Source organism: Acanthopagrus latus, chromosome 23, assembly GCF_904848185.1.
Source record: "Acanthopagrus latus isolate v.2019 chromosome 23, fAcaLat1.1, whole genome shotgun sequence".
NCBI lineage: Eukaryota > Metazoa > Chordata > Actinopteri > Spariformes > Sparidae > Acanthopagrus > Acanthopagrus latus.
This window is the reverse complement of record NC_051061.1, coordinates 23,698,014-23,713,013: the sequence shown is the minus strand read 5'-3', so window position 1 is coordinate 23,713,013 and position 15,000 is coordinate 23,698,014. Positions and strand designations below refer to the sequence as shown.

Genomic DNA, 15,000 nt, shown 5'->3' with positions numbered 1-15,000 from the left:
TTCAGCTCCTCAGATATGAAGATTTGCTGTTTTTGTGTGAATATTATTTGTTTTTTTGAATTGTCACTGTGTCTCCTTTGACTTTGGGACACCTTGACGGACATTTTCTCTCATTTTACAGATAAAAAATGCATGAAAAGGGTCGAGTTACCACATTTTAGATCAAACTATAAATCACACGTGTGTGAGCTGCAGCCCAGCTCATCTATTAATGTCACTCTGTCTCTCTTTACCTTTCTGGTTCCTCTGAAGGTGTCACAAATTGATTTGTTTCAAAGACAAATGCTCTATTGTGCTGTTGGCTGGAGGACTATATATTCAGCAGCAGATTAATCCACATTTTATGCTCTGTGGCTTAAAAAGTGCAAAACCCGTCTGTGATGCTGTCTACTAAATGTCTCTGTTTTTTTGTCCAACTGAGAAGATGAAGAAGAGAAAGTAAACAAACAGCTTAGTGAGACATTAAGTCTGAGTGTGTATCAGGCAAACACTGATCTTTAAAACTGTCCATTATTACACATTTCATCACAACTTCCTGCTAAGAGGCAAAGAAGAAAGAGTTCTCAGCTGTGGGGTGACGTTCACGCGGTCTTCAGGTCTTTTGAACATTTGTTGGTTGTCTTGTAACGAGTGTGTTTTTGGATGAGGCGACCCTGAGAGTCCCAAACACCAACCAAACCATCGTATTTTGCACTTTCGGTTCCCTCATCTCAAAGTCTGTGAGGTTTTTAAACTCGTTTTCAGGTGTATGTTTACAAGAAGCTGAAGATATTTATTTTTGTTCTACGACATAAAATACATCATTAAATATCCCTCCAACCTAGTAAAACTTTCCTCTGATGCAAAAATATCATTTAATTTGGATATTAGAACCAAAATCTGCATTTTGTGACACAAATAGAGGAATATTGTGTCCATAAGAAAATACAACTAACACTCAACAAAACCTGCTGGTTTAAAGTCTGATGGATGTTTATGAAAGTCTGTAAAATAAATCACAATCAAATGCGTTTCATCAACATGTGTTTCCCACAGAGATCATTCTGTCAACTGAATCAGGGACATGCTAACTTCAGGGTTAGCTACAAACATATGTCATCGTTACATCACTCTATTAAAGCTGCAATGATTAGTTGATCAAAAGAAAATCGGTCGGCAGCTATTTTTAATTCCTGATTCATACTTTCAGTAATTTTTTTCTATCAGAAATGTAAATCTAGTCTGGTTACAGCTTCTCAGATATGAGAAGATTTGCTTCGTTCTCTCTCTCTCTCTCTGCTGGTGTGTTTCGTTCTCTCTCTCTCTGCTGGTGTCTTTCGTTCTCTCTCTCTCTGCTGGTGTGTTTCGTTCTCTCTCTCTCTCTGCTGGTGTCTTTCGTTCTCTCTCTCTCTGCTGGTGTGTTTCGTTCTCTCTCTCTCTCTCTCTGCTGGTGTGTTTCGTTCTCTCTCTCTGCTGGTGTCTTTTGTTCTTTCTCTCTCTCTCTCTCTGCTGGTGTGTTTCGTTCTCTCTCTCTCTGCTGGTGTCTTTCGTTCTCTCTCTCTGCTGGTGTGTTTCGTTCTCTCTCTCTCTCTCTGCTGGTGTGTTTCGTTCTCTCTCTCTGCTGGTGTGTTTCGTTCTCTCTCTCTGCTGGTGTGTTTCGTTCTCTCTCTCTCTCTCTCTGCTGGTGTGTTTCGTTCTCTCTCTCTCTCTCTCTCTCTGCTGGTGTGTTTCGTTCTCTCTCTCTCTCTCTCTCTCTCTGCTGGTGTGTTTCGTTCTCTCTCTCTCTCTCTCTCTGCTGGTGTGTTTCGTTCTCTCTCTCTGCTGGTGTGTTTCGTTCTCTCTCTCTCTGCTGGTGTGTTTCGTTCTCTCTCTCTCTCTCTCTCTCTCTCTGCTGGTGTGTTTCGTTCTCTCTCTCTGCTGGTGTGTTTCGTTCTCTCTCTCTCTCTCTGCTGGTGTGTTTCGTTCTCTCTCTCTGCTGGTGTGTTTCGTTCTCTCTCTCTCTCTCTGCTGGTGTGTTTCGTTCTCTCTCTCTGCTGGTGTGTTTCGTTCTCTCTCTCTCTCTCTCTGCTGGTGTGTTTCGTTCTCTCTCTCTCTCTCTCTGCTGGTGTGTTTCGTTCTCTCTCTCTCTCTCTCTCTCTCTGCTGGTGTGTTTCGTTCTCTCTCTCTCTCTCTCTCTCTGCTGGTGTGTTTCGTTCTCTCTCTCTGCTGGTGTGTTTCGTTCTCTCTCTCTCTCTCTCTCTCTCTGCTGGTGTGTTTCGTTCTCTCTCTCTGCTGGTGTGTTTCGTTCTCTCTCTCTCTCTCTGCCGGTGTGTTTCGTTCCCTCTCCAGGAAGCCCACCAGCGGTAAGTATGGTGGATTTCCTGCTTGGCTCCATGTTTTATTCAGCTGCTTTCCTACTTCTGGAACAGATTCAGCATGTTTGATGGTGGTTGTCTGGGCCGCTGTGAAGCAAGTATAAATAGTTTAATGTTATTATTTTAAATGATACAGTACGCCCAGCTCATGACTGTTAACCTCGACATGCACCCTGCAAGTCATGATTTATGATGCGAGTCTGAGTCAGAGTGTCTGTTTTTTACATCCAGGCTGTGATGAAAAAGACTTTGTGGAGAGGAGGTGAAGAGAAAAGACGTCCAGCCAATCAGAACGTGATGTGTTTTAGATGACGACTGGCAGATTTTCAGCATGTTTCAGGCTCTGAGGGATGTCTTGTTTTCTTTCATACACTGCAGCACAAGATAATTAAGAGCTGCTTGTTTATGTCCTTTAATCTGGATTCTTCTCAAATGATTTGTGGTTTTGCTGGCCAGTGTTTTGTAGTCGAGACCACCTAAACCAAGACTGAGTCAAGACCAAGACCATCGGGACAGTGACGAGACCAAGGCTTTGAGGGGTTGAGAAGAAGTCAAGACCAGGACCAAGACAGGGCTAGACAGAGTCAAGACTGAGACCATGATCAGGTGAAACCGAGTCCTCAGAGGTTGAAGTGAGTTTGGACCAGTAGAAGAGGTTTACAGGTGGAGGTTGGAGGGTTTTGGAGGAAGTTGCTCAGAGTTTCAGTGTTCAGTCTGGTCGTACTTCCGTCCCTGCTTCCTCTCGGTGTCCCGGTGTAACTGAAGCCTGGTCGGCTGATTTACACGGCACAACTTTACTGCTTCTGCTCATCAGTCTCAGTGCTGCTGCTCCTGCTGCTGTGAGGACGGATCCAGATTTGTCTCCTTTAGAGAGTTTAGAAGGATGATTAAACACCCGGAGCAGAAAAGTCTGATTCTGTCCGTCCACGTCCTCAGTGACCTTTTTTTTAATTATACGTCGCTTGATTGTGATTTTCTTTTTTTTTTTTTTTATCACTCCGCGACCGGACCACCTGGACAATTAGAGGTTAAATTGAAAGAACATGGTGATGCTCTCATGATCACTTGAGTGAGGCTTACTAACTTCATTACATCATACAATCTGGCACGACTGGAGAACAGACTCGTAAGCAGCTCAGCTGATACTGTTTTAACTGCAGTAATGAGAACAGAGGCCAAGAAAAGGTTTTAGTCTGCACAAAGTTCACTTTTACATCAAACTCAACTCTCTCTGTCACTGAAAGCACCTTTCAGCAGACTCTCGTTACTTCAGAACATCTCACGAGTCTGTAACTGATGTTCGATTGGCAATTAAATCAAAACAACTGGAATATTGTCAACTGCACTGTGTGAATACTCACAACTATCTAACCCAACCTGAGATGGACACACAGTCCCCCCTAAAACCAAAACATGTTTGTTTTACGTATGATACGTGTTAATCAGCGAGCTTTTCCCCGACGAGTTAGTCCTCGAGTGATGTCACCTGAGTCGAGTCTGTCGAGCTGATCAGACGTCTGCAGCTGCTCCTCGTCTCGGCTGCAGGACACGTTACCTGCTGCTGCTAGCATCACCTGAATCTGATACCACTGAGCTGCATTGTGGGTAATGTAGGTGCCAGGTTTTGACTAGAGGGAAGAAAGCATGGAATAAAAAAAAAAAAAGACGATATCTTTGTTTTGCTGCGTACCATTTTTATAATCATCAAGAGTCTGATAAAGGATGAAATGATGATTTTAAAAACCTGTAAATGCATCAAATCTTCTTCTTCTCCTCCTTCACGTTAGCTCTCTCTGTCATGGTCTGAATAATGCAGACAGAGCAGATTCACAACTGTAGAAGTGAGGCTACGTTCGCTGTAGTCTCACGAAAACCATTCATACTCATTACAGCTGCAATTAGCCCCGAATGACATCGGATCAGTGATTAAACAGACTGCAGAGCTGCTGGCTGCAGGGCGAGGGAATAATGAATGGGGGGTGTGAGAGTGAGAGGTGGGACTGCCAACTAAAAATACATGAAGAAGAAATCTGCAACCACCTGAAGCCACTTCAGATCTCCTCCATCACAGCCAGGCGGACTGGGAGCGTGATAGCTGGGATTTTTTTTTATTTTTTCATTTTTTTTTCTGGGTTAATTGACATTTTTTTCGAGGACCGTTGTCTGCCATGTGTGACGGGGAGGCGTCGGAATACTGATTGTGCTGTTAGTTAATGCCGTCGTCAGGTCACAGACGAGCCCGCTCACTCTTTTAATTACATTTTAGATTCAGGTCCTAATCAGACGCCGCGCTGCTCACCTTTGGGCTGTGGCGGGTTTTTTCGCTGCAGCTCACCAAGTCATGAACGGGTTCATCAGTTTCCTCGGCACTCTCTCTTCACCTCCCTCGAGTTTCTCACTTTGGAAAACATGAATTATAACAACCTCGGATGAGCTTCCGGCAGTATTTGTAGAATATATCAGGACTCGTTTATCACAGCGAAGGCACATTTTAGTTTATTTTTAATTTTGGTTTAGATAACGTTGAACCTGTTTAGATGCAGGATTTCGAGGCAGCAGGTGGTTAAAGGTGGGCTGCTCAGACAACAGGTGGGCAGCAGGTGACAGACGACAAACAGGCGCTGAAAGCTCGACTCGGAGGTTGACGAGGGGATAAAGGACGGCGGGGCAGGAAGGTCAGAGGGTCAGGTCGTCTCGCTGAGGGAAACCAGAGGGCACCTGTGACATGACAGCTGGTGTGTTTCAGTAATCGCCTGACGTGTCCTCCATCACTTCACCTGGGCGGCATACAGAGTGGCCTCAGAGGATTTAAGAAGGAGCACAGGTCAGGACATCCAGTCTGACATGTACTCAGACTATCAGAGGAAAAAGTCAAAGCTAAAGGTAGAATCAGTAGGATTTTTGTCCCAGCTGTTCCTGAACGCACCACAAAGACAGTTGATTGTTGAGTCTCATTCCCAGGACGTCAAACAGACACATGTTGGGTTGGTAAAGCGTCCCGAGCAGCAACAAAGAGAGAAAATCAGAAACTCTCTGCAGATACGAGACACTAACACGCCTTTTCTCCACATTCCAGCCTCCCTCTCTGTCTGTTTACGGCTTCTTACGGCTTTGTTTCATCTGAAATCAGTCCTGTGATGTTGGAGAAAGCGGCGTGTTGACAGCCAAAAAAAAAAATCCATAATTCACTCCTAATGCATCAAAGTAAAGTAACGAGGCTGTTTGGAAAATGTTAGGAGGAGAAAGTTCAGATGTTTGTGTTCAGATGGAAAGTCAGAAGTTAGAAACCTGAAACATCTACTGATGATCTATAAATACTCAGTTCGACACCATGTTGTTACCTGTGTTATGTTCTGTAGATGGTGTCAGATACAGTTTCTGTTCTCATCTTGTACTCAAGTTTCAGTCTGAGTCTATTTCAGCCTCTGAAACTTCAATTACCTTCAGTATCCAGGAGACAAACAGTGTCTTCATCTGTGTGTGTGTGTGTGTGTGTGTGTGTGTGTGTGTGTGTGTGTGTGTGTGTGTGTGTGTGTGTGTTCAGGCTGGTTATGGATGGTCCGGCCTGCTGCCTGCGACACTGCAGAGGCTGAGTTATGGCTCATGTTGTGGCCGCTGATCTGTGACCTGCAGGGTCCCGCCGGGCTCTGATCAACTCTCTGCAGCTCTGAGTGCCAGAAAACTCCCAATAAAGAAGCCGAGATGATTCTGCACGATTCAGTATTCAACACACTCCTTACATGAGTGCTGCACCAGAACCAGCTGTTACGTAGGAGAGTCCTGATCAGTTTTGGGCGCTTTTATTCTCAAAACGAAGTGACGCTCCAAACATCCTCATCCTCAACTTCTCTCTGAGGTTTGAGGTTTCTCTGCTATCGGGACAAACTTGACAAACTTCTTAAATCGCCACATAAGTCGACCTGTTTTGTCTCACCAGATCTGAAATCAGCAGACGACAACGTAAAAAAATGAAAATATGTAGAGAAAGATGTGTCAGCAGATAGTTTGTTGCCTTCAGCAAGTGTTCAGACCTCCCTCAGTCTGAACAGGCGACAAGAAACATCTTTTCAACATCTTTGCCGACGTTGAGAAGACGTCCAGTGAAGAGCCAGAAATATTTTTGACATCTTTCAAAGTCCACCATCGACGTCCAGGTGACGTCCCTACAGGGTTCAAAATGAGAGTTTTTATAATATGATGTTAGACGTGTCTTCACTTCAGTTACAGACGTCTACAGAACTTGTTGTGGCTCAAAATTAAAGTTTTAAAGACGGCAACATTTTGCTCCACACCGACTCTGTTGGTAGCTGCTGCTCTGAGGGAAACGCTACACGATGCATCAGTCTTTGAAACGTTGGGTGATTAAATAATGACGCCACTTGGAAACACAATGGGGTAAAAGTTGTCAGCTGTCTTTCAATGCATTTAACTTGTAAGAGAACATGGTTATATTACAGTGTTTCCACTTCTACAGTAGAAGAACTGAATAGTTCCTCGGTGGTGAAACGGCGGCCGGGTGACATTCAGGAGTCGCTGCCTCGGTGTCACTGTTTGCCAGCTGGATGTGTTATTATCTTGTGTTAGCGCTTCGACACTAACGCTCGTTTTCTCCTCTTTCTCTCGTCCCTGTGCATTAATCCATCCCTTCATCCTTTTCTTCTTCTCATTAATCACCTCCTCCTCTCTCCACCTCCTTTCTCCTGACTCACTCCCCCTCTCTGCTTCATTCCCAGCTCATTTCACCTTGCTTTCTCCACCTCTTTTCCCTCTTTACATCCCTCTCCCCTCTCCACCCTCCTTCATCCCCCCCTCTTCATCCCCCTCCTCTCTCAGGTGAGAAGTGTCGGAGCTTCATTGATCTCGCCCCGGCGTCGGAGAGAGGTGAGTAATGACCGTCATTAGGCATCGCCGCCACTCCCCGCCTCTGCCCACCTGTTCGCCAGGCCCAAGGAAACCAGAGAAACATGCAGAAGAACATGAACTCATGAACACACATCTCTTTTTTCTGGAGCTCTCATCTTATTTTCATCTTTATTTTGAAAGCATTCAGACACATTTCCCTGCAGAGAGGAAAATGTGATTGTTTGTTTGAGTCTGGGATTAGAAACAATGATTGAAAAAGCCCCCAGAAAAAACAAAACCCAGAGAGAGAGAAAGCAGGTGAATGTAAAAGTAGACCAGGCGGAGTGAACGTGACGTGGGGAGGAAGAGGAGGAGGAGGAGGAGGACGAACAGGCAGACGTCCAGGTTCACGCTGGTGGTCACAGTCAGCAGATGACGTTCCTGCACCGCTCAGGAAGAAAGATGTAATGTGATCTGACAGGGAACAGGTGGAAATGTGCAGTACAGTACAGAAGTGTGTGGGGTAATTAGGGAAGAGGGGACGAGTGAGCAGGTGGGCGGGGCGGTGAGGTGATCAGGTAGCAGGTCAGGAGGGAGTGACGGGGTCGCAGATGATGAGAGAGCTAGTCTGCAGGAAGATGAAGAGGCTCAGGAACGAAGATGACAAGAAGCAGGCTGATGATGTGACATCATGTCTCCCTGCAGACCAACACATGTTATCAGCCTCGTCTGCAGGATAAAACGATTTCAGTTTACGGTCCTGCAAACAACAGATACGCTCAGATGTGTTTGTGTTGAATCAGCATGTCTACAATATTTAGCTCCAGTTTAGTTCCATATAAATGCAAGTTTGCTGGCAATGACGGATCAAAGTTCAGATGTGACCAAGTGTTTCATAAACTAGATCATAAACTGAGTGTTGCAGAAACAAACATTACTAGCCAGCATTTCTTTGCAGTCCGAACGTGATCTCACACAGCTGCTCTGCGAGTTGAAGCTCAGTGGTTTCTGTAGGCAGGAGAGCTTTGCATGCTGGGATGCATATGAGCAAAATGAGATGTTGTTAGCTGAGTTCTGACCCGGACTATCAAGAACACTGGACCTTCTTCACGACCTTCTGCCTGTGTTTTCTCTCTAACCAGTGAGACGAGTCGACGCTCTCATGTTGTCTTTGCTGCTTCGTTCAACAAATCAGATTCAACAAGTGAACCAACTCCTTCAGACGCTCCTGCAAACAACAAATCAGTTTCTGTTTTATCTCCTGATCTCATCGTGATATCAGCAGCTCCTCCTCTGTTTCATCTGAAGCATCCTGAGGCCCTCGTTGTGATTATATTGATGGAGGAGGCAGCAGAAGCAAAGTGACGCGTATTAATTGATACGAAACAAGTTCAGTTTTTCTCCGGCGCGTTGTCACATTTGATTTATGGAAGTTTGGGGGCGGGAGAACCTGTAAGTTGGACAAAAATGGAGGATGATGCCAGAAATTCACACATAATTTTTCAGCAAAGTTTCTAAAGTTTTCTTCACATGAAGCTGATCGTGTGTTTCCATCAGCAGTGTGGAGAGAGAGATTAGCTAATCAGAGGAAGCAGCGCTTCTTCACGTCGCTGCTGATTCATGTGTCACCTGCACAGACTGATGGACTCCATCTTCATCTTCTCTGTCACTTTAATGACTCCAGCTTCTCTTCTTTTACAGCAACCTTTTGTCATCATTCATTTTTAAAAACTCAGTTTCTTCGGCCTTTGTGACACATTCTCTTTAGTTGTCTTTTACTGTGATCCCTCGTGAGGAGCAGGTGCTGGATGAATATCTCCGTCATCCTCCTCCAGATTACTGCGTCTGCGAGCACATGGTGTTTATGTGCTGCGCCTCGTAAAAGGAATATCTGAGCGTCCAGAAGAAAGGGAATATTCTGGTGCACGTGGGCGTTGCCTTCCGATTCTTGCGCTTCATGCAGAGCAGGTAGTTAATAATGAACCTTCTCTGATGGTTTCATCTGTTAATGCCATCTGGAAGAGGAGCAGCAGCGTTTGCAGGGAGCAGCGGTGGATGATATGATGTACAGAGCGAGGCGACCTTGCTCCTCACACAAGGAGACGATATGTTAATCTGCCTCCCTCCAGCTCGACATGCTCGCTGCTGTGTTTTATAACACACAGCTGCTCCTCAGTCCGATCCAAAGTTCGTCCTTAATGAAAACTCAAACAAACAAAAAAAAAAGTCTAATTTAATTACAAGGAAACACTTGGAGAGTCAGGGTCACGGCCGGGATCTCAGAACGGATCAGAACCACCTGAGAAATACACCAATCAAACACAGCGACAGGATGAAACTCTGACGGACAAAATTAACAGTTTTAATTTCATTTGACTAAAAACTTATCTGATTTGAAACCTGCACCAACTGGATGCACTCAAACAAACTTATTTTTTAATTATTATTATTATTATTACTGTCACCTTTATAAAGCTGTTACCGCTCATGTTTGAGTTCACCTGATGAAGGTGAAGTTCGGTTCTTTACTATGAAAGCTGCACTGTGCCAAAAACGTTGATGTCCGGGGGATAAAACCACCTGGACTCCCACCAGTTCAGCTCTCTGCTCACTTGTGGGTCAAATTCTGATCGTTCCAAATTACATATCCGTCGTTTTACAGACTCGATTATCTGCTGCAGTCGGTCACAAAGATACTGAGATTCTGAAAAGACGTCTAAAGGACTTTGTTCTGTAGATAAAAAGGAACTGAAGATTTATCTTACTGCTCGTAGATGATGATGAGACAGTTGCCATCAGACTTGGTCAGCGGCCAACATGGACGCGTCTCTCTCTTAGATCCGACGCTCTCACTGAGCGTTGAACCAGGCGAGAACAGGCCGAGACGAACCGACCTGATCAAATATCTTGTTCCAGATTTGAACCCAGAACCCTGAAAGTTACTCGCCTGTCATGTCTGACTCCTCTGACGGTCACGACGTCTCAGATCTGAGTTTTAATGAATCCTCGCGGTCGCTCTGGTTCCTCGTTAGCCGCGGCTTTAATTTACAACCCGGTCGATGGAAAACCGAATTCAGAGGGTGTAAGATGCCTGCGAGGGGAAACTCACGACGCAACAATATTGACCAGAATAATGTTCTCCCCTGTTATTGTCTTATTGAATATGTATCAGCAGACGGAGACTTCATTAAACTGGAGACAGTAAATAAAACAGATTCAGAGTCTCAACCAGCGGCTCTGATAACAGGAAGGAAAGAGCTCATCGGACCGAGACTCATCTCAAATAATTACATCTTTAATTACTCGCTGTGTGTGTGTGTGTGTGTGTGTGTGTGTGTGTGTGTCAGTGGTGCGTGATGTCAGACACTTTCTGCTTGTTCTACATTTTTGAACTCGTCTCTCAGGGTTTTAAAAACACGTCGAGGACGCAGATTTAATAAGATTTGGATCCGCGGGGAACCTCAGTGACAGGATTATTGATCGTTTGATTCAGCGCTGCTTTTATGACTTTTTTTGAAAAAAGAACCAGAGGAGAACTTTGATACGCTGAAGTCGGGCCGTATCTAATGATTTATGTCGGTACTACTTCAGTTCAATTAAAGGATTTTCTTTAAAAAGTTCAGAGCTCGTTACAAGTTTTCTGATCTCAAACTGAGAAATGAAAGAAAATACTGGGATTGAATTAAACAGTTAAATGAAATAAAAGAAAAGGAGAAAGTCTTTCTGTCAGAGATGAATCATCGGTTAACTTATTAGCTAATCATGTTATAAATAAATAATAGGTAAGAATTTAAACGGCGTCAGATACAAGATGATTAACCATCTTCTGTCTGACATGTCTACCGGGAGAAAATAAACAGTCGGTGTAAATGTTTTGTTTTCTGTTTTTAATGATGGAGATCCAACTTGTTCTTGTCGGAGCTTTTTAACCACCTTCGCACGAGAGCTTTAGTTATTTCCGTCTGTCTCTGTGCTCCCGTCTGACCTGATGTTTCGGATCATTTGTTACACAGAAACCATCGTTAAGATTCAGCAGGAAACCTGTGATAAGCTGGATAGACAGGCGGTCCGCGGTGCGCTGCAGCACCTTGTTAAAAGTCAAACAAGAGTCAAACAATCCGGAGACTCTTAAAACATAATAAGCACAAATATCATCTGTGTATTTTATCCGAATGTGAATCTGTCGCCCCCTCGTCTCGTCTCCGGCCCGAGGCCCAGGATTAGCTCCTAATTACAGTCAGAGGATGTGAGCGTTGTATCATCCGACTCTGCATCGTTTAACGTTATTTAATAAAAGTTTGTTATCTGAATGTGAAGGTTGTCGAGCAGCAGACAAGCTTCCGGCTCGTTGTGACCAGACTGAGGCGCGTTGAGTTCATCAGGAATATAAAGACGGACGACGTGTCTCCGCTTCCACCTCACGACAATGTAGATAAAACACTCTGGACTCCATCGAGCAGTATCAGTATCAGCGTCCTCTCGTTTCAGCCTCTACTTCCTGCTCACCTGTGTTCCTACTGTTCTCTTCTACCTGAAGCCATCGTGAACTGGTTGATTAGACGTGTGCTTTGGTTTGTGGATGAACTTTACTGCAGCTGTGTGTGTGGCAGCAGTGAAGAACTACAAACTTCTGCACGATCTTGGTGCTATTTTTCCTTTAATTGCATTTTTTGGGCACCATTATATTCTGTCACCGAACACAATGCGGTTGCTTTGCCTCGAGAGAAGTGTGACACAAAATTAGCGATCAGTTTTGGCTGCTCAGGGATCCCGTCGCCCCCCCTCATCTCCTCTGAACTCGCTGATGTTCAAATTGAAAACTCAGCCTGGAGGTCGAGCTTCCAACTCATCTACATCGGCAGCGGAGCGGAGCGGAGAGGATAATCTTGTTTAATGGCGTGTTGTGAGCCTCACCGATTCAAAAGGAGCTTCTGCCTTTTGACAAATTATAAAAATGTGGAGAGAGAAAAAGTTGTGGCGGTGAGCGCGGCTCCTGAGGGCAGCTTCATGTCCTCGCTGCCTTTTAGAAATGTTCACATTTCAGAGAAGCACAGCGGGTTGTAAAACTTGTTCATCATCCTGCATAATGTCTCTCTCCGCCTTCAGCCGAGCCGCCTGACCAGAGGGCCCCGCCGACACGATAAAGAGCCACTCTGTGTGTCAGACACGCAGGTGGGGATATCAAACGCACCCTCCCCCTCCTCCTGTGGGCCAATCAGAGACAGATATTTCACCTTGTTTCGAGCTCTCAGTGTCACCTCCCGCCCGCAGAAGAGATTCATCTGCGGTTTGTCTCGGTGACCAGACGCCGGACGAATGAGCGACGACAGAATAAATGGAGACACAATTCAACGTCCCCGCCTGCAGTTTGTGCCTGGAGGACAACAACACAAGAAAAAAATGGAAATCTAATATCCACATCCGTCTCTGCACACGAGCGGGGACCGGCAGCGAAGGTCAACTCTGACGTTTCATTAGAGATAAAGTCTCCTGGAAGGCAGGTGTAGAGGACACATCACACACTGAAGCAGGTCAACATAAAGGCAGAAAATGACTTTGAAATTAATTAATAAGAAGTCTGAGAAATGAACAATCATCGAGACGAGAGAGAGAGAGAAAGAGAGAGAGAGAGACGTCCCGGCATGATGTTGTGACGACAGCTTGTTTTTTCATCAGCACTTTTTCCTGAACTGCTCCGGAGTCGCGCCTTCATTTCTGCAATAATCCCTCAAACAGTCAAAGTGTTTGTGTGGAGGGAAGCAGGACGATGCTAACTATCATCCGTCACCGCTGCAGCTCTCCTCCTCCCGGTTTCCTTGGTGACGGTCTATGTTTTGTGAAATGATGAAAGGATTCCTGTTCCTGTTGATATTTTGTGATCCACTGTGTTGGCGATAATATAGTTTCTGGACTTTAACGCGTCTCCACGTTCACTTTGTGTTTTCACGCTGTTCGGCTGCAGTCGAGTCGGCTTCTTCTGGCGATGCTCCATAATTTGACAAAAAAACCACAAGCGTTCAGTCAAATGAGCTTCTTCAGTCTAAACTATGAGCCCTGTGTGACTCTGATCGCGGTCTAAAGCTGCTCGGCACAGACAGATTTAACCTCCTGGTTCTCGTTTTCTCTCTCTGAGCGTTGAGAGAGAGAGAGAGAGAAAAAAAAACCTTCAGATGTTTGACAAGTCGTATCCCTGACCTCCAGAGTCCAGGAGCTCTTTCAACACAACTTTGTGCTTCTTTCTGTGAGCTCGTCAGTGTGAATGTGTGAGAGAACGATATCCCACAAGTCACTTATTCAGTTTGATGTGTTTCTTCCTCCGCCACCAATCTCAGTCTTTGTGAGTCGTCTTAATGACAACCCCGGCTCCGGACCGACTCTTCTCTCCCTCGTGTTCGTTCAAAGCTGAGCTGTGATGACGAACACAGATGTTAATTTACACTGCAGCCGTCCGTGTTCAGCAGAGATGTCAGACACGTCGCTAGAAAGATTAAATTCTTGTGATTCAGTTCGTCCAACTGTTTCAAGATGAAACCACATCTGGAAGTTAAAGTCAACAAACAAACACACACAGTATCCCATCCATCAACAAACTGTGATCACATATGCTTTTTCTTGCTTTTGTCTGTCAGAAAACTCACTTTTTCACAGCAAAATTCTGTTAAACTGCGATACAGAGTTACCTGCCGACATCTCACCTGTTGATCGAAGCCTCGTTTGATCAGTCAGAAGCTTCTATGCCCGCCCTGTGGCCTGCAACAGCCAAGGAGTGACCTCAGAGACAGGATGCCAACTCTCTGTTCCCGCCTCTCTATTCTGAGCCAATGACACGCCAGCCCCCAGATGACTGACACATTATGCAGCAAATGAGATTTAAAATCCAGCAATATATAGTTGATATCCATTTTTAAAATCTCCTCTTGGAAATGATGCATGTTTACGTCATTTTATACAATTTTGCTTTTTGTACAGGCTGTTTTTCCATCTCAGGACTCGTTTTTGATCATTTTATGTGCACAAAGTCGGTGTAAATAAGTAAATAATGAACTAAAATGAGTTTAAGGCTCCTGTTACTGTCATTTGGGGCATTTTGAGGTCACAGAATTGTTTTTTTGCCAGGCGCCTGGATATTTCCCAGGAAAACATTTCTTAAGTGTTCATTCTCAGTGATATTGTACTTAGATTTGAAATTTGTTTGACTACATGCTGTGGACCTGCTGTGTTTTCCAGCCAGTAGGAGCAGCTACAGGTCATCTGCTGGCCTATTTTTGCATGAAAAATTCAGCGTGAGAAAAACAGATGAATAATTGAGTGTGTTTGAACTCCTATAGATCAATGCCCGGAGCGTTTACAGAGCTTCTGACTGTTTGGGGATAAAAATCGGACTGTAAACCTTTAAAAAAGAGTCCAGAACCAGAACAGCAGATTTTCCTTTGGACCAAACTGTGATAGGTGTTTAGGATAATTCCGCTGGTATAACCGAGGTGTGTGTGTTGTGTTTGCAGGCGTGTTGTGGCTGTCGGTGGTGTCGGAGGTGCTCTACATCCTGCTGCTGGTGGTCGGCTTCAGTCTGATGTGTCTCGAGCTTTTCCACTCCAGCAACGTCATCGACGGACTCAAACTCAACGCCTTCGCCGCCGTCTTCACCGTGCTGTCCGGTAAGATCGGACGATCAGACGCAGAACGCCCTTTTTGTTCGTGCAGCGTGGAAGTGATGCTCGCTGATAAGAGCGATGAACTGAAGAGCAGGAGTGTCTTAACAACACAGACACGCATCTTTATTCCTCTAACGCACTTCCACGTTCTGAGAGTCTGAGAGTAACGAGGC

General features: G+C 45.0%; 1 protein-coding gene across 1 annotated transcript in view; it reads left to right on the top strand.

Moving 5' to 3' along the window:
* Window positions 1-15,000, top strand: part of gsg1l (gsg1-like) — a 24,895-nt gene that overhangs the window by 1,050 nt on the left and 8,845 nt on the right. Inside the window, exons 2-3 of the mRNA XM_037087681.1 lie at window positions 7,167-7,214; window positions 14,678-14,830. Of these exons, the coding sequence (XP_036943576.1) occupies window positions 7,167-7,214; window positions 14,678-14,830 (201 nt within the window). The remainder of the gene's footprint in view (window positions 1-7,166; window positions 7,215-14,677; window positions 14,831-15,000) is intronic.